Source organism: Struthio camelus, chromosome 3 (assembly GCF_040807025.1).
Source record: "Struthio camelus isolate bStrCam1 chromosome 3, bStrCam1.hap1, whole genome shotgun sequence".
NCBI lineage: Eukaryota > Metazoa > Chordata > Aves > Struthioniformes > Struthionidae > Struthio > Struthio camelus.
Window position 1 is genome coordinate 88354605 of NC_090944.1, and position 25583 is coordinate 88380187.

At 40.6% G+C, this 25583-nt stretch overlaps 1 protein-coding gene across 1 annotated transcript; it reads right to left on the minus strand.

Annotated features, from left to right (window-relative positions):
- Positions 1-1549: 1549 nt before the first annotated feature.
- SFT2D1 (SFT2 domain containing 1) lies at positions 1550-24558 on the minus strand. The gene is made up of 8 exons (XM_068938941.1): positions 24377-24558; positions 17606-17692; positions 14899-14981; positions 9832-9913; positions 7014-7049; positions 6184-6242; positions 4679-4708; positions 1550-2511 (listed from the first exon to the last, which is right to left on the minus strand). The coding sequence occupies exons 1-8, from the start codon at positions 24437-24439 to the stop codon at positions 2472-2474; spliced, it is 480 nt and encodes a 159-aa protein (XP_068795042.1). The 5' UTR covers positions 24440-24558; the 3' UTR covers positions 1550-2471.
- Between the last annotated feature and the right edge of the window lie 1025 nt (positions 24559-25583).

Below are 25583 nucleotides of genomic sequence, written 5' to 3' on the forward strand. Positions count from 1 at the left end.
CGAAGGGCACAAGAGCAGCCAGGCTCGATACCGAACAACTTAACCCAGGGCTCTTTTTTCTAGCCTCAATTCCTTCTTTCCATGGCAAATTGAAGCACTCAACACCTCTGTTTCCTGAAGGAAGGTAATAATTTCATACCTGCACTTGCAGCTTAAAGGTGTAGAGCTGTTTCACGAAGTAGTAATAAACACACAAAGATCGCTACCACTCAAAAATGCAGAAGTCACAACACTTCACTTCTACAGGTTTCAAAATATTATTTTAAATTGGGGTACTAGAAACATATCAAAGGATGTGTGGGATGTATGCAATCCACAGGGCTAACAAGGATCTCCACAAGACATCAGTGTCGTTAAGAGGATATCATACGAGGAGGAGACATCAGCTTGGAAATTTTTAAATACTCAAGCACAAACAAACATATGATGTGAAGAAAGAGAAGACACTGCTGAATGAACAGAGAACGCGTGCTTAGGATACAGATGAAGGAAGTGAAATGTAAAAAATCAGGAAAGAACAAACAGGAAAACATGCTATAATGTGGACTGATAAAATGCATATAAAAGCATATCAGTATATGCCTTTTTTGGAATTTAGTTCTTGAACCACTCTATTTTGGTGATCAAACAGCAGAGTGTAAAGTCTGTTATTTACCATATTACATAAATTAGAAGTACATTAGTCATTTTTTAAGATTACAGTGAAGATGATCATGTACCAGAATGAGTAGTTGACAGGTAAGAAAAGTTCTGAGGTAAGCAACTGCCCAGTCCTGTAGCACCTGCTAGTGGGAAGGGATCTCTTGAATGCCAGTTACAGCCACTGACCTAATGGGAAACAGCAACTGGGAAAGGAGCAAAAGCCATTTTCATGACTGTATCTGTCACTACCAAGGCACATGAGGGTTCACCTTTAATACAAACTGAAAAAAACTGCACATTCACTAAAGGGCCTCACTGTCAACCGAGGAATGTAATGGGCAGCACCAGGAAGGCCATGGGTTCTGGCTATGATCACACCAAGCAGTAAGAACAAGCCCAAAGGCCTGCTGCGGCATCAGGACTACCTAACAGCTGTATCACTAGGACAAAGGCTGCCTCACTGGCAATTTACCAGTCAGCTAAACTGCTTATCAAGCAACACCTTCATTTCAGAAGTCTCAGTCATCTGTTAAGCCATTTCCCCAAAAGATGTTGCTATTTTGTGAAACATACCCTGAGATTTAACAGAAACACACTGAAATTCATCACTTCAGCCTGAATCCTGAAACATAGGACACAGGGTTTTTCTTTCCTGACCCTAGGAGTCACATCTTTTCAAATTTATTCCCGCTTCTATTTGGGGGGGGGGGGGGGAGGGGGGGGGAAGAGAGCTGTAATCAAAACAGCTGGGATTTAGAACACAGGTAAAACATATTCATCATGCCCTAAAAAAGTTTCCTGTAATGTAACATTAGCCATCAAACAGTAAGGATTTAATTTTGCTCCTGAATAATTTAACAGCTTAGTTGCAAAAAAAAAAAAAAAAAACCACACACACAACATCATCTCACTGAAGGTAGCCAAAGTATTACACTTGGTATGTAATCAATTTATGCACATGAATTCCGTATGAGCAACTTTTCTACATACTAATACAAAGAAGCTCTAAAGTCACTTCTGCAAATCAAAAAATCAAATTGGGATACAGACATATACATATCCACACTTTACACATTTTCATACATAGTCAAATGTAATGCAGAAACTTGCAGCCTCTATATAGCTAGCTCTGGCTCCTAAATTAAAAAAATAGTTTAGACACCTTTAAAATTTATTTATTTCACAAATCATTCATTTATACATTATCCAGTTATTTTAGTAAAAAGTATTTAAGTCTGAAAGTAAAAAAAAATTGTTTAAAATATAGCTTCTTAATAAAATCTAGCAAGTTTTTAAACAGACCTTTAACAGGTTCTCACCAAACTTTTTCCATAAAGCACATGTATAGACATTTCAAAACAGCCCAGGAGTTATAACTTACCAAATTTTTACAATGTTTATAAAACTCTGTCTTTGGAAAAGCTTACAATGAACAACATGCAAACGTAAATGGTACATTGCAAGTTTTATACAAAATTGTAAATGAAATCTTTATGCATACTACTCAAGGCTCTAGTGGCTTGCATACACTGAGTATTAAACTGTGTTACTGGACACAGTTTTAGATAGTTTTAAGACTACTTTTCACAAAGTATTTAGATGTACTTTTTGGTTAAAAAAGCCAAAAGTTCCAGTGTAAAGAAACAGTTCTGCCAATCTATTTAAAAAATTGTTACTAGTAAAAATGATTTAATCCCAAGTGCGAAAGGCAAGGACAATGCTTAATTGTCACCGGGTATTTCAGGAGTAGAAAAGTATAGTTTTCTGAGCAAAATTCACAGAAGAATAGAAGTTGTATTTTGAAGTGTACAGTGGCTCTCGTTTTTAATTTACTCTAGACAGGATGAGAAGCATTTAATCACAGCATCCCTTTAAAAAGAAAAAAAAAGTCAGTTAAGGTATTTGCATTTTTATTTACTCACATCAGCCATTACATATAGGCTTCTAATACTCTTTATACTGTAATTCAAAAGTACAAATATTAGAGAAGTTAAACCACTGAATGATCTTTGTCTTTATCAAATGTAGGATCTCAACAGTCATGTTACTCTGAGCTAATGCAAAAGCTGGAGCCCATTCTGAAGCTCAGATCTGCCAATACCGACTATAAGTCTTCTGCACTGTTTACATGCAAGCACATGCTAAAATGCAGTCAGTGTTAAATAGGGTTCTGGAGCACACCGGGTGCCTTGGCATACGTCAGCTCTATTTCACAGAGGCTGGCCAGTATGGGCAGGCGGCGGAGCATGCCACAATCCAGACAATCAGCATAGCACAGGTGTTTGGAGTTCAAGCTACATCTCAGTTACAGACAGGAATGTTGAACAAAAGTATAAGTTCAAGGGTTTGAAGTGCATATATTGACAGTGCAGGACGAAGAGCAGGCTCAGTTCTAGGGTTTGAGAGATCTAAAGGGGTCTATTTTTTAAACCAGTAATTTGTAAACTTTTCTGACCATTCTATTTAGTTTACTCACTTTAGTCTCCTTTATTTTTCATTTTTGCAAAGATGTAATTACTAATGAACAGAATTTTTGTTTTTAAGCTGTTAGCCAACTTGAGAAATAAAGAAAAATGCTATTATGATTGCTTAGGAGGTTTTTTTTTTTTGGTCATGCAAGCAGGAGAGCCACCATTAATTCAAAACAAATAAAAAAACATTAACAAGCAAACCAATGCTCCGAGTGAAACATTAACAGGGTTAAAACAAGTTATTATAATTGTGTTGTAAATCAAGCTATATGGACACTTTAAACAAGCTATCTAATACTGTTCTCTGACACCTAACATGGTTTAGTTAACTGTTTCTGTTAAGAAAGGGAACATATAGAAGAAGTTTATGATGGCATTGCACATCAGCAATTCAATAATCCCTAAAAAATTACTGGGCAATTACTGTACTACTTAAACTAGCCTGTGGAAATTATAGTCCTTTGGCTCATAAAGTCATAGACAAATAAAAACAAAGAACTGAAGTGACCTAACATTTTTCTGATCAGAACTGAAACTACTGTGGGAAGGGAGGAAAAGGCCACTGACCATTAGCTTCATTTGCTTTCTGTGTAGAACAGTATATATTTAAGTTAAAGATTTGACTCAGAGTGTCACATGGCCACAGAAACTATAAAATTCAGAATACTAAATTTGACTGGGGAAGCCTGACATGTCAGAAACAGTAAGATGACAAGTATAATTTCCTATAAAGTATTTCATTGCTTGTAACTATCTTGAAAATATCTACTATCTTAACAAATTATGATTTCATTCTTCCTACACCAAATCTGAAGCTATAGAAAGGATCTGTACTACAAACATTTTTCTGTAAGGTTACAGAAACACAACAGGAGGACATGAGATGAAAGGATAAATAGAAAATATTTTGGGGTTTTTTTTCCCTTTCACTAGGGAAAGCCTCATTAGGTATTAGAAACACTTTATTCCGACATTTTAAAATGCACTGTTGAAACACCAAACTGCATTAATCTGAAACATTAGAGAAAAATACATTCTTAAACTTGTTTACTTGCATGGGGTTTCACTGTGTTCAGGTAGTTTTCTTTCCCATTGTGCACAACAGTAAAAAGGGAAAGCTTGCCAAAAAGAAAATGAACACAAAGCATCGCTTTTGCCTCTCCTAAAAATGAGCAGAATTCAAAAGTAGACTTAGCAACCGAAACTATCCTTGTTTGCTTGCTTCTAACTAAGCAGATCTCAGATCTGGTTAACTTATCTTTAAGAACGGCAAACATGAGTATTGCATCAATACATTTTTAAATCACTAGAGAATTAAACAAGAAATTTTCAGTGAAGAAAACTAGAAAGAACTTAGAGCTTTAATGAGGAGAACTGCCTTGCACTTTGTATTTAAAAACCTAAATTAAGCATTACTTTGAGTTCAACTATGTCATTTTCTAAAAATTAAAATGAAGAGAAGGAGATGGTGTTTTTTTCCTCATACTGAATTTAGGGACTAGCTCCCCTCCATAACATAAAGATAGCTGACTTCTGTTAATACAGAGGTAATTACACCGACTCACCTCGCAAAAGGAATATATGACAGACTATACCTGAAAAAGAGCAAAAAATACATGGAAGAGTTTATGTCTTTCCTAGAGCTCAATTATTTGCTTTTCTTAATGTTGGACTACAGTCAATCTGTTCTAATAAAACTTCAAACAACATCACTTATTCAATGTAATGCTTACTTGAAAAAAAGGGGGAAAAGGACTTGACAAGAACTAAATGTACTGTTAAGGGTTTCCCGATTTACAGTTCTTTCCCCCCCCCCTTTTTTTTTTTTTTTTAAATGTAGTTCATAACTTCCATTGCTTGAAAGTTCAGCTTAAAAAAAAAAAAAATCAAGTGACATTTACTATCACCACCACATTCAAAAGGGATGGAAATTCTTGGGAAAACTACCCTTCAAGATGATAGAGATGACTTTTTCTAATTTAGAAGATGATTTACATACCTATATATATATACACATCTAATTATATTATGTGATACTATAAATACAGGGGTATGCTGTAGTACGAATAACATGCCATAATTGTGTCAATTACCAGCTGACATTCCATCATCATCTGAAACACAAACCTAAAGGCTATGTTTTATTCTCATACCTCTTCGGCTCAGGCTCTAGGACAGTTAACAAACACGGAACTGCCAACTGTAAACACGTAGAACGCAGTTTTAGCTAGTGGTGCTCTATCTAGTCTCAAGCATTTATCTGGGTCTAGCACAATGCCAAACAATTCCTGTACTGAATAAATGGTTATTTATCCTCAGACCTAAGTTCAGTGTGGTTCCTGCACCCAGGGCAAGTTCAAACAAGAACGGTGTTCACAGTGTGAATCAAATTAAGAGTTAGTACCAAATAACACACCTGGGCCAAGGACACTGAGTATGCTCAGTGTTATCTCCATGGAGAAGGCAGTAACTTCTAAAACCACAACCAGGGTTGCAAGCATTCACCTAACTATACCCACATATTCCCAGGCCTATCCCTTGGGTGTAGCTAGACGTTCATCATAGTACCTACCGCACTAATTTATCTGTCTCACACTCACCTGCCCTTTCCCTAATGCTGCTGAGTATTCTTTGGGGGTGGGGGGAGAAGGGGAGCCCCTATGAAACAGGATTTACTTTCTTCCACTTCCAAAATGAAGGTTTAGTTAAAACTCAAACAACAGGGAGGTAATCAAAAGCAGGGCATATGAATATATGCCTCATGGTGTTACTTTCCTAACAGAGTGTAAAGCATAAGATTATGTATGCAAAACCAAAAATTCTATGTAGAAGGCCTAGGAGTTCAAAGAATAATACATTGCAGAATACACCTAGAATTACTATTTTGCAAGATGATTGCATATAGGTTTCACTGAAGTTATATAAGCTAGCTTAAAAAAAACCATGTGATTTGAGGCTAGCACCCGGGCACAGTTACATTACACAGTGTGTGTGTCTGTGTGTGTGTATAGGTTTATGATCATATGCGTGCAAGGGCAGGGATAAGTGAAAAATGAATTAAGAATCTTACCAGGTCATTGCCAAGAACTGCAATATGCAGAATAACAGTGCCAAACCTTTTTTACCCCACTAAGTCAAAACAAAACAAATACTGCAAGTTAGTTTCTTTTGTACCAGTATATACTGTAAACAAGTGAAACAGCCTGTTTAGTCAAAAATTCAGTGAACTGATGATGCCTCTTGTCTTAACTTAATTATCCCCTCCTTCCTGTTTTAACAATTGATTCCAATTTCATTTTTTCCTGTCATCCCATTAGCATTTGGCTATGAACATCTTCTCTAGTTTTCAGTGTTTAACGCATCAATGGTAACACTTTCACTTTCATTCATAATACGACTTCTGCAAATCAAAACAGAAGTTCATATCAGCTACATATTTACTTCTGTGCAATACATAATGATATCTGAATTATCAAAACAATTGTGATGCCTGAAGATACTTTAAGTCCCATCTCTCTTCCTTTACTTATTCGTTCAATGGTCTGTATCGGTGCTTTTGAAAGACCACTACACATTTTCTAACAGACGTACAGATCGCTTTAAGAATATATTCTAACTTGCTTTTCTTAGCCTGCAGATCTCTACACTAAGAACTGAAAACCAATGTTCCAGGTTTGCATTCTTATCTGCATCATACTGGTGGAAAAGTATATTTGCTTTATAGCCAGCATGTTCATTGCTCCACCCAAATACAACTGCAGTTGAAAACAAATACTGCGCACTATAATACGCAGAAGCTCCTCTCTCCTTTGCAGTTGAGCTGAGTTTTAAAGCTATAACACAATCAGCAAGCTAGCTGAGCCACACTGCCCTTTAGAGGAATAAAATATTCTCACTTACCCAGAATACAGCACACAGTGTCAATATTAGAGAAAGCTGAGGGGGCAGACGTGAAGACAGAGTGGAAAAAAGAATGAATGAATGTTCACATATACAACAAAGCAAACGTAGCACTGCTTTCATAATTTCATTGGGGAATCAGCATTTTCAAAATCTGATTCATAAATCAAGTCGAGCCAAAGGCACACAGTGACTATATCCTGAATTTCGCATAAAACAGTGTTTTCCAAAGTGCAGAGGATGTACTCCATGGCCAGAAGGGCCACAATAAGCGTTTAGAAGAAAGGGGAGGCAAGCACTGACCTCAGGAACCAGAAGCAGTATAACCATATCAGTGCAGCTCTACGTTCTGTCTATTGAGAGGTTGGCTGAGATGATCAAGTTTGCTTAAATGCAACTAGATAGTCTGGGAACTGCTTGTTTAGCACACTGTTCAGTAGACAGTATCATTTTGAATCTAGTATTCATAACACCAGCATCTGACAAGACAGGTATTTGCACTGTGATGAACAATCCATTATTAAAAATATCCATTCACAATTACTGTATTTGGCAGACACAGGCCCTGCTTCTGCCAGTTTTTTAATCTTCCAATAATAATGAAGAAAAGCCCACTAGGGAGCAGCTGTCTTATACACAATGAAGCTCACATGAAGCTTTATTCAAGCTGCTCATGCAGCTCTTTTTTCACTTCCTACCAGCTTGCAGTCTCTACTTAAAATTGCAAATACAATCTCTTAGGATTTTTAGAAAAAAAAAAGAATTCCTATTCATCCTACCCTTGTAGTAGTCTCCTATTAAAACATAGCACAACCTCATGAAAACCGTAGCTTCCTTATAGAATAAGCAATGAAGACTTTTGCTAGAAATGTAAGCCCCCCTGTGCAATAGTCACAAATGTATTATTTCCAAGTTCCTTTTTTACATATTTGATGAAACATTACCCTGATACGGTTTACGATGCCAAATTAATCACAACATCTGTGCAAGCTTAACCATGACTTTGAACTTCTTTTTTCATTAAATCTCACCTGGCTCCCACCATTTGCCACTACAGCTAACAAAACAGAATGAAGCCCTCCATTTTTTATTTTCACTGACAAAGGAATTTTGGTATTTTGTTACCAAAACCACACAACAAACTACTTTGATTTTTTCCAAACATATCTGCAACTCCTGAGTTGCCCGCAATTCCAGCTTTCTGCTAGGCAACTCAAAGAGCCTGGGAGCCAGGGTTCCAAAAACTTCTCAGCCAAAGAACTTTTGCTCTTGTCAACCTGCATTAGAGAGCCTGGAACAGTTTTCTGAGGGGGTGAGAAAGAAAACAGTTAAACTAATCAAAAGTTTGCTTTAGAAGTTTTCCAGTTCTCTTCTATATTACTGAAATTTTCATCCAAACATTCTTAGTTTGCATCCAACATTCTTGTTTCCTGTTAGAGGAAACCTTTTATTCCTTCTTTTCCCAACCTTGCTGACTTCCCTCTTTGCACAAGTAAGTGGGTAGGTCTGTGACACTTTTTCCCACTCTATTCTCCTGTCTGCCTTATCTCTTTGGGTGTCTTATTTCCATAGGCAAAACAGGCTATTTTCTTTGTTACCCTCCCTGTGCACAGCAGATGATGGCTGTAGAATAACACAGGAAATAGTTCCTGCGCCAGCTGTTTTAGTGTCTAACATTGGCCCTCAGCTTGACCAGCAAAAGCCCAGAGAGCTGTAAGTGCTGGAAGAGTTATGCTCAGCAAACACAGAGCTTCTAGAGAACAGCAAATATTCTCGAGTACTTTTACTGCAGATGTATAAAACTTAACTTCCCTAGGACTTCCAACTTGGTCAAATTTGCCACTGATAGCAAAAAGTTACAGTTTAACAAAGCTCAGAGTCCCAGCAAGGATCAAATCACTTGTCCAAAAGAAGTGGGCAAACATGAGCTTCTCAAATGAGAAGACTGTCATGTTTTTTTCATGTGCATTTGTGAGAAGAAGAAAAAAATATACAACCCATACGGCAGCAGTCCAGAAAGAGCTCATGAAGGGCTTCTTACCCACATTAGCTGTAATCAATCAGAAAAGGAAGCTATATGATAGGGAGAACAGGACAGCCAACTAAACTACAGAAATAAAAGCTGAGAGAAATCAGAAGGAGCAAGAAGGGAAAAATAGGGAAAGCAACAAGGGCAGAAACATGGCTTTTAACTACAGAGTTTTTGGATATGGATTCTGAGAAGGTGAGGGGACAGTTTTTCCTTCCCTCTGGGGAGGAAAAGATGGTCTTAGAAGTAAAGGAGCCAAGGACCTGACAATGGAGAAGTATGAAGTTGAACAGGTAGTCTCCTGGACTTTGAGGAGGGAAACAATTTTTCCCATTGCTTTGGAAGTGCTGAACCACTGGTCTAGACAGACAGAGCTGTAGCTGACAAACAACTACCAAGTTAGATGTGGTCACCACATACTTTCGACAACAGGCAAAAAGTCCTCCTGTAGCCTTGTTCTTAAAGGAACCATTTTATAAAACAAGTTTAAAAAATAAACAACCTAATACTAACACTTGGTAAGAAATATTTAGTAAGGAATATTTTACTCCAAACGATTAGGTTAACACAAGCATAATCAACAAAAACCACAGGCTCACAGGAAGGAATTAGGTAATCTTAATGATATGCATACCTATCAGCTTGACTATTATCATTCAGTACAAATAAATGCGGATTAAAAAATACTGTCCCTTTAGTAAAGCCTCAAATTTCAAATTTAGCTTGAAAACTAAATGAAAATCTTTTTAACAAGGGAAAGCAGAGAAAGGGTAGTAAAATATGGTTTACCAGCATCACAACTGTAGCAATTAATCTTGTTGGCTCAAACATTGACTTCAATTGCTTCAGGGGCCCCATCAGGAAACATGTACTAATGGGAAAGGAAAAAGCAAAGCAAACAGTAAGTCGCTTTCAAATAAAATTCTGCAAAAGATCACAACAGGTAATTAACCAGTTTTCCAGCAGTTAGATTGAAAGGCACTTCAATGTTCAGCAACACACTCCTGTTGCATAAAAGGTGAAATACTCCATTAATTTGGGCCTGAAAACAGTGTACATATTGAGTGACCTTTGGCTATGAACTTCCTTTGAGAGCATTACTAGTTATAGCATAGGAAAATCAAGCTAAAGTCTAGTAAATTTCATTCTGACACTGTTTTAAAAAACTGACTTGTGAAATGAATACTAACATCAAATCTCTGGAGAAATTTCCAGTTAAATTTTCTACGCAGGCAGCGTGCACGTAACTACAGTCAAGATTACAGGGGAGCTCTCTTCACCCAAATTCAGAAAGCAAGCACAAGAACAAAAAAAATCAGTAGCTTACACTGAATCCTCCAGCTTTCCTCTACTTTTTAGTTATCTGAAGGGCAAATGAAAATAATCAGCAACTCTAGGCCCCGCCTGTCCATGCAAACCAGAAAACGTGAGTAGGACAACAGACTTCGGTCTGCTCAGGAATCTAACTGGAAGACTCCCACAGACACAGCCTGGAGGGAAAAGGGGTCCAAGACAGCGGGCTGATTTTCAAGGATCAGCTCCTCCAAGCTCAAGAATACTCCATCCTAACAAGCAGGAAATCAAGCAAAGACAGCAGCAGGCCTGCAGGGAGGAACAAGGAGCTCCTGACTAAACAGAAATATAGAAAAGAAGCATACAAGAGGCAGAAGCAGGGACAGGTGACCCAAGAGGAATACAGAGACACCATCTGAGTACACAGGGCACATGCATGGGGTTAGGAAAGCTAAAGCCCACCTGGACTTGATACAGGCAAGGAACATGAAAGGCAACAGGAAAGGCTTCTGTAAGTACATAAGCAGCAAAAGGAAGGCTAGGGAAAACACGGATCTGCTGCTGAATGGGGCAGGGGACCTGGTGACAAAGGACACAGAAAAGGCAGGAGGTACTGAATGTCTCCTTCGCCCCAGTCTTTACTGGTATCCTCAAGATAACCTCTATTCTCGAGAGAGGCAAGAAGGAAGACCTGGGGAAACTGCAGAGCAGTCAGCCTCACCTCAATCACTGGGAAGGTGATGGAGCAACTGATAGCCTTCTCTGATGGAATGACTGGCTGGGGAGATGAGGGCGGAGCAGTGGATGTTGTCTCCCTGGACTTCAGCAAGGCTTTGGACACTGCCTCCCATCACATCCTCATAGGTACGCTCAGGAAGCGTGGGTTGGATGAGTGGACAGTGAGGTGGATTGAGAACTGGCTAGATGGCTGAGCTCAGAGGGTTGTGGTCAGTGGCACAGAGCCTAGTTGGAGGCCTGTAGCTCATGGTGTGGCCCCCAGGGGTCAGGACTGGGTCCAGTCTCGTTCAATGTATTCATCAACGACCTGGAGGAAGGCACAGAGCGCACCCTCAGCAGGTTTGCTGATGATATTCAACTGGGGGGAGTGGCTGACCCACCAGAAGGCTGTGCTGCCATGCAGAGGGACCTGGACAGGCTGGAGAGCTGGGCGGAGAGGAACCTCCTGAGGTTCCACCAAGGCAAGTGCAGGGTCCTGCACCTGGGGAGGAATAACCCCATGCACCAGGACAGGCTGGGGGCTGACCTGCTGGGAAGCAGCTCTGCCGAGAAGGACCTGGGAGTCCTGCTGGACAACAAGTTCGGCATGAGGCAGCAATGCGCCCTTGTGGCCAAGAAGGCCAATGGGATCCTGGGCTGCATTAGGCAGAGTGTTGCCAGCAGGTGGAGGGAGGTGATGCTGGCCCTCTCCTCAGCCCTGGGGAGGCCTCACCCGGAGTCCTGTGTCCAGTACCAGAGAGACATGGCACTACTGGAGAGAGTCCAGCAGAGGGCTACAAAGATGGTGAGGGGACCGGAGCACCTCTCCTCTGAAGAAAGGCTGAAAGAGCTCAGCCTGTTCAGCCTGGAGAAGAGAAGACTGAGAGTCGATCTGATCAATGCATACAAGTATCTGAAGGGAGGGTGTCGAGAGGATGGGGCCAGACTCTTCTCCGTGGTGCCCAGCGACAGGACAAGAGGCAACGGGCACAAGCTGAACCACAGGCAGTTCCATCTGAACCTGAGGAAAAACTTCTTTCCTGGGAGGGAGACATGATTCTGTGACTCTGATTTGACACCCAAGGGGAGGCTGAGAGAGCTGGGACTGCGTAGCCTGGAGAAAAGAATGGCCAGAGGGCATCTTATCAATGTTTATAAATGCATGATGGGAGGGTGTAAAGAAGATGCAGCCAGACTCTTCTCAGTCGTGCCCAGTGACAGCACAAGAGGCAACGGGCACCAGCTGAAACGCAGGAAACTTCATTTAAATGTAAGAAAACACTTTTTCACTGTGAAGGCCATTAAACCCTGGAACAGGTTGCCCAAAGAGGTTGTAGAGTCTCCATCCTCGGAGATATTCAAAATCCAATGGGACACAATCCTGGGCAACCTGCTCCAGGTGATGCTGCTAGAGCAGGGGCCAAGTGGACCAGATAATCTCCATATGTCCTTTCTAACCTCAACCAATTTGTGGCACAGTGAATGAAAAAATTCATATTCAAAGCAACATCTATTTTGGTTTCAAGTATTCTGATACCAGTCTCTTCCATCTCGCTTGCTGAAGCCACTCTAACTTTGAAGAACAGTCAGTGAGAATGACTCTAGCCTTATGGTCTGAATGCTTCACTGTGGAGTGGGAAACCTAAATTTAACTCCCTTCCCAGTTAATTACTCTGTTTTACTTCATAAAAATAGATATTTGGGGAGTGAGAGCTTCCTCCCAAAACCAGTCATAAGCCTGGTGAACCAAGCATCCTCTAGGATGGAAGAAATATGGAGATAAGTCTCCTAAGGAGGAGACTGAACCATAATCCCCGACACTAGATGCTCTCCTACTAGCAGCTTTGTGAATACATCCCTCCTCTTCATTTTAAGACACATATATAGACCTTGGAAATCCACAAATTAAAAAAGCATTTTCTCAGTTCAACAGGAAAAAGTATTTTCAATTCAGTTCAATCCAAACTAATTTTTCTCAGTGGTTTTATCTTGGCCGCTGGGCCATAAAATTAAGTTAAGAACGTTTTTTTAAAAAGAAATCTGAAGAACTAGAAGTAACAGTTAGGTAGTGGAGGAATAGGGATGATAAAAACACGGTAGATAAAGTGAGGGAGGTTCAGGCCACATGAGATAGGCAGAAAAATACAGAAAACAAAATGAACTGATGCTTGCTTGATTAGCATTGCAGGATAGACATTGCAACAGGAACATCTTCAGAGATGTGAGAGAATCCATAGGTAGCAGAAAGGCTGAAAAAAAAATGTAGGACTCCTCCACTTACACAGGGCATTTCTTATACACAAGACATTTTGTAGAAAATGTGCCAATAGGCCTGGAGAAGGATCAAATAAGTATCATTAATTCTCTAGCCGCAGACGTGAAAATATAGTAAAAACAGGCTAAACAGATTATATACTAGGAGTGGTAACTGCATTTGTTTTAAATCCACACTTGCTAACAAACTTGAAAAAGTCCAAGTCTTCTTGTCAGTCTGGGATTTTATTGTCATTTCCTAACGTTTTCTGAATGTGCGACTGCTGATGATACGTAAAAGGACAACTGAAAGGGAAGGGTGCTTCTTTATTTCTAATTCTAGTTGGAGCCTAGACTAAAGGTTATTTTCAGCTTTCTTCTTGGTTCACTGAGAATTAGACTTACTGATTAGTAGCGAATTGCTAGAATTTTAGTTTTATTTGAAGCAATGGAAAAAACACTCAGAGGTACTAGGGAAAAAAACACATACATCCTGTATGAAAAAAGGTACTATACTGGGATAAGAAAGGGAAGACTTAAATTTTGCCTACTGCCAATATTCTATTCATCTTTTAACATGAGATGGAATAGTTAAGCAAAAATGATAGACTCCAGTCCAGCAAAAAAATAATTTCTGTTCCCAAATTAGTTGAGGAAAAGCAGTACATTACCATATTTCTCAAATACTAATGTCACATTGTCTGAATTTTAACAGACTAACAATACCTTGGCTCAGGAATTCAGTGACTTGACTGAGGTCACAGAGCGCATGAAAGCCAAGATCAGAGGTTCTGAGTCCCATGCTTGTGCTTTTAACTACACCAAGATAGTAAGAGGAGGAGGACAAACAGAAAACTGAGAATACTTTAGCTGACTCATTACTGACATTCATTAAGATCTCTTCTTTCACCATTTCAAAGACACATAAGAAGCAGGATTGTTTTAAATCCTAGGAGGTTTCTTCTGAAGCTACTCACAGAAAACAACGTTTGCTATTCCTCTCCCAGGGAAGAAAACATTCTGCAGTCTTTTAAGATTGACTGCTACAGGGGAATGCTGCAAAGAAGTGAGCATAGAGTTTAAAAATAAAGTGAATAAGCTTAGATTCTGCCTGGCCTCATTCAAAATGAGGATTTCCTGAATCTCTCCTTTTTCAAAGTGTTTTCCAGAGAAAGGAAGGTGTCCTTATTAAAAGCAAGGGGACTCCTCCAGTAACAAGATGTCTAGAGTGGGCAGACTACCAATTTGTCAGTAAAACTCAGCTACTTCTGTAACTAGCAGAAGGAAGCTGCAAAAAGTCTAAAAGACTGAGCCAGCAACTTGTTATTTATCCTTCCCACAGCAATTGTGATGTCTATGAAATAATCATGTAAGACTAATACTGGGGCAAGAACAAAGAACTGATATTCTGATAACTGATTAGCTTAAAACTATACAGTAAGATTTTATGCTATTAGCATTCTAATATGAAATCAATGTTGTTTACACAAAGTTGTTGATACACAACATAGACACCATTTTACAGTAAAAGGATGCAGAAACATAGATGAAAATGAAAGCATTTTCTTATCCATAATAATTAAGAAAGCATACCTGGCTAACGCAGCAATATTTCCCAGGGTATAGAACACTGCAAAAAGTTTGATTCCCTTTGGAAGCCATAGCAATGCCGTTCCCTACACAGGACAGAATATTTGCATGTTTGTAATTAGCTAACTCAACTCATTTAAAATGTACAGTCTGTATTTATTTTCAGACTCTGAATATTATCCTAACATATACCAGCAACATACTGTTCTCAGAAGTTTGTAGTAGCCAATATTAAGCATGCTTCTATTGCCACCTGCTGGCAAAACATCATATTGATTTAATATATTTAGCAATATATTTTACAACCATGCAGTGTTTACTTAGATCTTTATGAGACAGTTTCAGTTTTCTTAAGATCCCCTACTATATATGATAAATTATTGTACAAAGGGGAAAAAAGTCATTAAAAAAATCACACTAATATCTACAATATCTCCTTTTCCTCCAGTCAACCATGTAGACTCAGTCTAGCTACATACAGAATCTGAAAATAGATATTCTAAAACTAGTCAGACATCCTACTACTTAATTCCATTAAAACACTAAAAATCGAAAGCTTTCTGCTGATCATAATTATTTTTAAGATGAGGGAGAAAGAGCCTAAACTACAAGCAAAACACTGTGATATCTGTTGTGATGTGGGTGCTGTTTCCTCCAAAAAATTCTTATACCAGCAACTACACGCTACCCAACTGCAATTTCAGTGCAACCTAGGAGGTCAGTTTGCACAGAGGCCAATACAGGCAGCCACTGGAAGTGGCAAGGGAAGATCATAACTGCATTCAAATCTGCAAGGATCTACACCTTTGCAAATACTAGACTGAAAGGAAATACACCACTTGTTTGCAATACCAGTCAGCCAAGAACCTAATATATATACCAGGTTGTGGACATATGAAATCTAAAGATACGCTACAGTCCTGCAAGTGACTTCTTGAGTATTTCTACGAGGGCCTCCTTGGTGCTGAGCCAAAGGTCCATAACCTGAAATGAAAAAGGGGGAGTGGGGAGCTCCCAGCTCCATGTGGCAAGGCTTAGCAGGGGAGCTGCCTCCAAAGCTCTCCAAGACACAAGGTCCACAAACATACTACTGGAGTCTTGACTGCTATCTATCAAGCCCAAAAGAACTGGAGGAAATTTTAGAAAAGCAGTAAGTTAAAGCTTCGATCTGCTGTCTCAAAGTCTCATGCCACATGAAATAGACCAGGTGCAATGCTTAAAGCCTGAAAAACAGCAGCAAAGAGTAACTGTAATCTGTCCAGAAATTGGTGTTAAAACACAAGCCTGTTGTGTACTGAAATTTCTAATTATATCAGTTAAATATTTCTTGCTGGGAGAGGGGTGAAGGGAAGTCAATCAGTTATCACTCAAGTAACTCTATAAACTAGAGATTCTAACCCAAACTTCAGCTCCCACTCTAGGAATTGCACCTTCTACATAACATGCAGCTGGGCAGAATTTGTGTAACTGTACTTATTACGGATTCAATACGATGAATACCAACCTTCCTTTACTGAATGGATCATCACTGAAATAAAACCTCTCACCAAGAAGACCACCAACAGTTCTGTTCTACCTCCAGGTCTCAGGGAGCCTTAACAAACTGCAAGTCCCGATAAGGAATCGGAGGGTTCTACCTGCAGGAGAATCCAGCAGGTCACTGTGCTTGAATGTTTTCCTCAAACAATAAACAGGCTGCTTCTCCACAGCAGCTTCTTCCTCCCTGTCATCAAACATGACTCTTTGGTTTTAAAACGTTTCATGCTAAATGACAAGACAGCAGTGTGATTTAAGCAAAACCAGAAGCTAACGCAGACGAGGCAAAACGAACTCCTCCATTCTATTACCAGCACTTATTACAAGTCAAGGCAATCTTCCTAGCAGTCACCACAAAACCTGCAAGTGTTTACTTCGAACACTAACCAAAAGGCTGCCTACTAGTAGAGCTTACATCAAAAAAACATGCTCTGAAGAACCAATATCCAACCGATCTTCATCGAAAAGATCACATAAGGAAAGAAAATTAATAACAACCCTCCCCTCAACCCTCAATACAAATACTTCCCCTAAGTTTATCTCATCTACTGCTGAGACCTTACATGCAGACGAGGAACTGCTCTGTAGCGCAAGTTACGTGCGCCACACTTTGCTAGACCCAATCAATTAACAGATTTCGGCAGTTAACAGCTAACCTGAGCCTCATGCCAGCATTTCAAGTTCAAGACCAAACAAACGCTCTGCCAACCCTAAGACCAATCACAGTGCAGCTTTTCCAAGCAGCAATATGCTACCACAGTCATTATCTATTGATTTGTGTGTGAGGGATTATGCTTGCAGTTTCTTAAAGCTTTCCCCCTCCTCCGAAACTGTAGGAAAATAAGATGGCTATACGCTAAACAGCAAAAGCTCCTTCCTAGTATGCCACACGGAATACCACATTAAAACTAGCCCTTTTTCGAACCTTAGTAAGAGATTTTCTTAACTTACCCTACGAACTTTATCTCCTTGAGAGGAGGAAAGATGATCAAAAATATAATTTACAGAACAGCAGCCCCTTCATGACAATTACATATTTTAATGTCCAATTAATTTTATAGATACAAAATTTAGGATTCAGGATATAAAGCATACACAGAATCATGTATAAAGTGTGAATATTAACAAGGCTCTGCTACATTAATAAAGTACTAGAAAAAAAAGCTTTACTTACAAGAATAGAACACACAATGCCAGCAATAAAACATATGGCAAACCATTTGACTCGAGTACCAAAGCTCAGTGTTGAGGCATCAAGGACCTTGAAAGGAAGAGGGGAAAGGAAAGAAAAAAAACGGAGGGAGGGCTATTAGAAACAGTTTTGAACAGTTTAAACACTTTAAAGGACAGGTTTTCTTTACTATTAAAGCACTTAACTGAAAATAATTTGTCTCAGCCAAAAACAATTATTTTAACCTGCTTAAGAAACATGACTGCTTGCATATTAATTACTTCCCCGTTTAAGAAATTATGTTAGCAATGTGGTAGAACATTTACAAAAAAAAAAGAGACAAAACGTGTGGATGTACATCCTGATACTTGAGCAATACTGCTCCACTGTCAAACAGACCTTCCCTTCCCCAGCTAATTACAACAACTGAGAATTCTCACATAATTGTTCCAAAGCAGAAGAATGACTGGACCTTCTAGCAGCTCGCTGATGAACATCACCATCTGCGCAGCACTGTACATTTCTACCAATATTACTACCATTTGCTGTTACTAGATAGAATCCACAGCCCATACCAGCAGAAGTATCCAGTGCAAGCTTTACAATGCCTCTTCAATTACTATTCCTTACAGGGAAAGGGAAGGTGTAGACTGATTAACACAACTTGTCTCACTGGACAACTCGCTTGCTGAATGGAACAATTTGGTTCCTGCTTCTCCTGTGCAACTCCAGCACTTGCCGATCCCCTTCGACGAGCTGGGTGACTGAGCTCCTGCAGCTAGAAGACAACTATTGCCCCTCTTACTTTGAGGGCTTGATCCTACGCTAGACAAATGAGCAAAAACAGCTCAGCAAGAGTTTAGAAAAGCAGTGGTGCTCATACAAGGGAAAAGACAGGGTCACATGGTTGGCACCAGAACAACCCCTTTCAGCAACAGTGACTTGTTAGATCTGCTCAGCTTGTTTTTTCCAGCCATGCTATGTATTTCAGCTTACACCAAGTGACCAGAATTAAATACATACTCTGTTCTAAGCTGGTCTGTTAAGTAGATTGTTGCTTCAATTTACCTAAGGTGACTGTAAAAGCTAACTTTTCAATTTATTTCGATCACACAAGTAAACTTTACCTCTCATTTCTGTTCTTGTTATCTATTCAGCAGCTATTTTCAAGCGAATATTAGTCAAATATATAGCAGCAGAGCTTCCCCAACCAGATAAACGAGTGCTGTTTCTCCCATTCTCTTCCAAAACTTTTCCTTCAGGTAGTGGTAAGCAAATGAATGAAATTTGGTCGCTGCTTAGAATTAACATCACATCTGTACAAATGAGGAATCCATATCTAATTTAACCAAAAGGGGCCACATACGAACAAACATTTATGGGCTCTGATGAATCAGTATCCAAATGCGTGTCAAAGAACAGCTCGCTCTAGTTCTTTCTACTTAGCAAAAACTACCAACCTTATTTAATCAAATTAAATACTTGGACTATTCAAGGGACAGCGGATCAGAATACTAATCTCTTATTTGCATACTCACTGAACACAGCGCTACAACATAGCAGAGCAGTGAATTTTCTTCCCTCCTCTCTCTGTTCAGAAACTAAGAGCAAACCTTCCAAACAACTGAGAATGCAACTTACCTTGTTAGGTCCAACTCTTTATCCTTATGTAAGCATTAAGGAAATAGACAAAAAACAGCAACTGAAAGATGGTTTATTATTTGAAACTATATTTGACAGTCAAACTGATGAACGCCTGTACAGATGGGAAGTGGAGGAAGAGCTGATGGTACATAACTGAGGATACACATTTGAATCATGCTTTTAACTGTACTTATTCATGCAACTAATCACATGTACACAAGAACAGTTGAAATCCTTTCCATTCTGGCTCAGGAGGGAAGGGCTGGGTGGGCTAGAACTATCAGTACATCCAACACATCACACTTCAGATTTCCTGGAAAAGGGAGGGAGAAGGCGGCAAAATGTTTCTTCAAGTTTATCAAGCACATTGTTGCTAATCACCAAATATTGAGATTGGAAGTAAAGTAACAGTAGTATTCTTGAAACATCTGCTCCTTGAAACAACTCTAAGGGAGTTTCGTTTTCCACGTTTTTTGTGTGTGCGCGTGCGTGTGCATATTTGAAAAAATATTCATCTTCATTTAAACCGGCAATGGCTATTCAGTGGAAAAAATGCCAAGACGACAGACAAATGAACCATAAAAGGCTCAGAAAAACAAAAAAGCAAGTCAGATTTAAAATATAAATTTAAAACCAGCTTAATACATTTTATAGATTTAATTCTTAAAAGCTTGAATTGGCAATACCACACGTACATCCACTGCAGGAAGATGAGCAGCAGCATGAGCAAGGGCTGCCAGGACTCCGCCACACAGTGTTCACTGTAATGATAAAACTAAAGCAACAAACTGGCATTAAAATGAAGTCTGACCCTCCAGCCATTCCTGGTAGCATTACTATTTATGATATCAAGTTGAACCTAGTTAATGCAATAACTCAAACTATGGAACTCCTGTTTCTCAGTTGCATTTTCTTAGGCCCTGACGCATTTGGATTTAGTGGAAGCAATGGAAGTGAATACCTTTTTGAGATGTCTGCTTCACCCTTGTGGTGAAGCACCTTGCAACAGAAGTCGAATAACAGGTACTTAGTTCAACAATTTAAAATATGGAGTTCAGCTTGTGTTAAAATGCCAGGCTATGATCTGTAAAAGCTGAGGAACTCACCAAGTGCCTAGTCTGCCATGTCTACTACAATAGCAGTTATTTCTAGAAGAGGAACAGTGACACACCTAGGAAAAGTAACAGCTTAGTTTCTCACAACTAAATTCAGAGACTGCGGATCAGAACCCTTAGAAAAAGAAGTCTAAGCTGTGTATACAACAAAAGCATATTTTTCCAGTATTGCCTGACATAAGCTGTACAGCTCATCCTCGATTTCAGAAAAAATGTCTGGTACAACACTCTACAATATTTGCATTAGCAGTAGCTTTTACTTAGAAAATTGACAAAATTGCAATACAGATTCTACATCTGGAGAAAGATTCCCAAGAAGAGTTTTGAAGTATGGGGGCAGGGAAGAATTCCTATAAAAGCTATCCTTCTCGCTATATCACTTTAATTGCTTGTTTCCAAGCAATTAAAAAAGGGGAGAAGGAAAAAAAAATAATCAGCAAAGAGAAACCCTTGGTTTTCTACAGTTAGGCTTTAACGCCAAAGTCCTGGACAAGCAGCAAAAATTTTTATTCATAGGAAACTCCAAGAGAGTATCGGATCAAAGAAAAGACTAAGAAATCCAGAAATCAAGATGAAATCCAAAGTGGAAGCCAGAATCAGGAAGGCAGACTTCCCAAAACATAAGGAACGGTCTTGCGATAGTCCAATGTACAAGTTGCAAGTGACAGAAAACCGTATCTCTGTTGAACGGCACATGATTACTAGGGACACCCAATAAATCAAATGATAACCTGCAAAGCTGCCTTTGATCAGGAACGTTTATTCTGTTTCTGATCATCTACCTAGGTTCCCTTTCCCACTTAAACTAATAACCTTGCAAAAGTTTTCCATGTGGCATATTACAAAAAATTAATATCATCTTTTACAGATTTAAGGAAGATTCTAGCAGCTAATAATTACTTTTTTTCTTGATAGCAAATTTAAGTAACTGAGAAAACTCAATTCCACAGAGATATTCAGTACAGTTGGAGGATCCAGCTTTTAGTGTGTTTTCAGGCATGGGTTAATAAAAATACACATCATTTCATTTATGATTAGTTTTTAGTGGAAGCAGGTGGTTTGCTGATATCAAGCTCAGGCTGCACAACAACAGATTTCATTATGAACATTTGAAGAAAAGTATTTTATCTGTTTTTGAAACAGAACTAGACTCCAGAAGTCTCTGTTCGACAGGAAAAATGCCAGCTTGGTGCTGCAGGTGATATTAAGATAAGAAATCAAAGCATGCGGTCTTTACAGCAACTCACGAATCTAGTGCGCATACAGCATTTTATATTCCTTTCTTATCACCACATCATCTTTATACGCTAGCATGAATGGCAATACAAGAATTACAAGTAACATTTCAAAAATAATTTTCATAGTGATACTTTTACATCTTTCCATAATAGGCTTCCTTATATGCATCTCTATCAACGTTTTAGAGTAAAAATAAGAAGTTTAATATCTGGTCCATTTCTCCTTGCCAAAATCCTAATTGCTCTCAGTAGTTATCAACTGACAACTACCACGAAACTACAAGAAGCCAGAAAAGAAGCAAAAAAAGTGTCAAAATGCCAATGTTTTTAGTTGTATAAACACCAAAATTAATATAAGCAGCATGACATCGCACTGGCATCCTAATTAACACTGGTACTTTCACAATATATTTTTCATTTTTTTCATTAATAAGTAGGGTTTTTTTTTTTTTTTAAATCAGTGGTCTCATATTGCAGGAAGATACAACAGTCAGCCATCTGAAGAGTTTAGAAAGTGCAGGAAGCTTTCATAGAATCATCACACATTTGGCTCACTATGAGCTTTCCTTCTACTTTATTTAACAGAAATCACTGCTGATCTCATGGTAACAGTTCTGCAAAAATCCAGAATGAGCACAATGGAGAAACATCTGTAAGTTTAAAATATGTGATTGCTATTACACAACTATCAGCTATCCCTAAGAGAGGATTATTGTGTTTAACTAAATGCATCACTCAGCTCCAAGAGCTTATCTAAAACATACAAAGGTTTTACACATAAAATGCATAATCCTGCATTTTCCTTAACAACCTTACCTTTTACAAAGTGTCCTTTTCTGCAGAGGTGCAGATACTCTTTTGCTCTTATACTCACACTTTTAAGATATTCAACATCATTCAGCTGTAAAGCGACAACTTTCATGAACTTCATTTAATGAGTTTCCTCATTAATACCAGGCTTAATTTCCAATGTCCTAGCAGTTATATATGTATTTTGAGAGAAACATACAATACAGACTGCATAACCAAAATAAACACAAGTTTCTTCTTGAGTGGGTACTTATTTACTTTAAAGCAGATCTTTTTTATTTCAGCTTCTCTACTTAAAGCTCTTTCTGCACTATGCCAAAGGCATATTGAGTTTCCATGTTAGTTTCTATTGCACACAGGATAGCAAGAATACGTACGCGTTTAAAAGCTATTTAAAGTCTTCTCAGGCTATAACAACACCATTACATAAAATATTCAAATATTACATACAACAATAATATAGAGCTTAGCTACTTAGTTACTAACATTTAACAAATGCCAGTCTTAGCTCAGTTCCCTCCTTCTGAGAATATACATCTCAAATACAAAATTATTCAATGTTCAGACATTTATCTTTTGATGCTGCCTTGAAATAAACATCACTACATCGAGTGTCTTCATTACTATTTGCACCCCATAGGAAACATGCCTGTATACAGCAGATTAAAGACTCAGCTTGGAACCGATATCTTTAAAAATGAAGATTAATAGGGAAACAAGCATTTTTTTGATAAACCTTGAGATCAGAAAGTGAAGCACCTCCAACAGTGGCAGCAAGCTCAGATGTGAAATGGCACAGATGCTAGGCTGCTTCCAGAACTACACCAGGTCTGGATGCAATTTAGCTGCTTTGCTGGGGCAAAGAACCCAAGCTCAAAAACCCTGCAGACCAACAGCAACTCTGTGCAAAGCAAAATGAGGCACATCAGCACCAGGCCGCTGGAACTAGCGGAATGTCACAGACACCAACTATAGTGAGGCTGTACTGGTCCAGCAGACTTTATCCATGCTGCTCTATAGTTCAGCTTCCATCACCACCATGCTCCAGCGTCCTGCTGCAGATAGTATCAAGATCCTGTACAACAGGGGGCACTTCAACCTGCAGTCACAGCAGATAACAAACAGCTGACTGCATAAGTGTGTAACTGGTTCTTTAAGAACACGCTCAGAACTGCTTCAACCTGGAAGTTAAACCCCAGAAATATATGGTGTTCAAACCCATTATGAAAATAACAGAGGAAGACTTTAAGGGGGGGGGGGGGGGGAACAGGAAAATTTGGTAATACTTAAGGACTACGGGGCGGGGGGGGGGGGGGGGGAAAGGAACTTCAGAACAATAATACACAAAACTACGAGTGTCTAGAGAAAGTGTATTTTCCCTTTTGCAAGTTCAGAGGCATACGGAAATGGAGAAGCAAGACAAGGAGAACTTGTTAACCGGGACAGGATGTGGAAAACGAAACCAAAAAACCCCAAACCACCAACACAACAAAGCACTTCACCCCACGGCAAAACTTCTCCAAAGCGGCCATCGCCCGAGGCACCAGGACGACTCTGCACCCGAACGGGACTCTCACTCCCGAGCAGAGCCTGGGGACCTCTCCCTCCAGCTCGCGTCCCGCTGCCCACGGCACACTCTCGTCTCCCCTCTGCCTCTCCCACGCCCAGGCACGAACGCGCGTGCAGACGCACGTACTACCCCCGCGGGGAGGGAGACGGCAGACGGCCCAGGGGGCGTCTCACTACGGTAACGCACAGCCCTGGGACAGGGAGGCTTCAGCGAGACCCCCTCCGCGGCGAGGCCGGGCCGCTCAGCCCCCGCGCCTCCCGCGGTGAGAGACCTGCGCGGGCCCCGCGCGCCTCAGCGCGGCGGCCGTTACCGAGCGGGCGGCTCCGAGGCGGCAGCGACCCCCCCAGGCCCCGGGAAGGGGCGGGGGGAAGGACAGCAGGGTCCCGCGAGGCGGTACCTGCGCCGTCAGCCCCTGCTCCTCGTCGTCCTGCCCGCTCAGCACCCGCCGCAGCTTCTCCATCCCGTCGCTCGCGGAGGGACGCAAGGCCCCAGCGCTGCGCTCGACTCCGCCAGGCCACGGGCCCAACCGGAAGTCACGAGGGCACACAACGGCCGCCCCGCCCCCGCAGGCCCCGCCCCGCCCCTGTTCCCCGCTGGGCGGCGGCCGTTGGGCGCGAGGTGCCGGCGGGTTCCGCGCCTGCGCGCCGGCCGTGGCGACCGTTAGAGGCGCGTTGCGGCGCGTTGCGTTAGGGGCGAGCAGGGTGCGCTGGGGGCGTGGGCCGTCTGCGCTGGAAACGCCCCGGCGGAGGGAGCGCTGCCGTAACGCACCCGTGACTTCTCTGCCAGCTTCAGAAGCGGTTTAGCTGGCTGTGCGCCGCCAACGCCATTTGCGTTAGCTCGGCAGCGGTTAAATTGGTGCTTAAGAAAAAAAAAGAGGGGAGGGGGTTGTGTGCAGGCACGCCGTGGAAGAACTGCGACGGTATCGTCGTGATTACAGCAGCTGCTGTTAGAACTACAGTTACTTAGTGATCACACTCCAAAGAAGAAAATCATTTGCAGCGTGCGCGTGCTTATCTGCCTTACGGGCAATAAATACTACATAGCCCCCAAATTATAAGGTCATTCTGGAACAAGAGTGGAGCCTATGCCTGGTTTAGCCATGATCTTACCGCATAGGTGGTGGAGATGGAGCATGCGTTTGGTCATCTGACTGCAAGACAGGAGGCACAGTGCAGACAAGGATGCAAACATCCCTGGTGCCCTATGAATTATGGGTGCCTGTTGCGCCCTGCACAACACCTACAAGAAAGGCAGGTGCTTTTTCCACCAGGACTGGATTACCGAAGAATAGTGTCCTTGGCAATCTTATGCACAGTCTTTTCGGCAAAATGGTCATAGCACTCAGCATGGTGCTTGTGCCAGGGTGCTGTCTGCTCACTGGCACTGAGGGCTATGAATATGCTAACTATTTAAAAATGTATGGGCTGGAGGGAGATGTGATTAACTATAAATGTCTTCTGGTATTGGATGCGATGGCAATGTTAAGAAAGAACAGATTCTCAGTAGGGCTGCGTGTCATGTTTAGCTCTGCCCCTAGGAAAAGGAGTAGGGGAGAGGCCTTTGTGCTGTCCTGTGCCTTGCCTGCTCATTCGGAGTGGCCTTCA

What these genes read in the sequence shown, in the direction of transcription:
- SFT2D1 (XM_068938941.1), bottom strand. Translation starts at nt 24,439, where the DNA reads ATGGAGAAGCTGCGGCGGGTGCTGAGCGGGCAGGACGACGAGGAGCAG. An exon ending in AGCAGGGGCTGACGGCGCAG is followed by an intron (nt 17,693 to 24,376) that starts GTACCGCCTCGC and finishes CTTCCTTTCAAG; the next exon opens with GTCCTTGATGCCTCAACACT. An exon ending in TTGCTACAGTTGTGATGCTG is followed by an intron (nt 7,050 to 9,831) that starts GTAAACCATATT and finishes CTGCCCCCTCAG; the next exon opens with CTTTCTCTAATATTGACACT.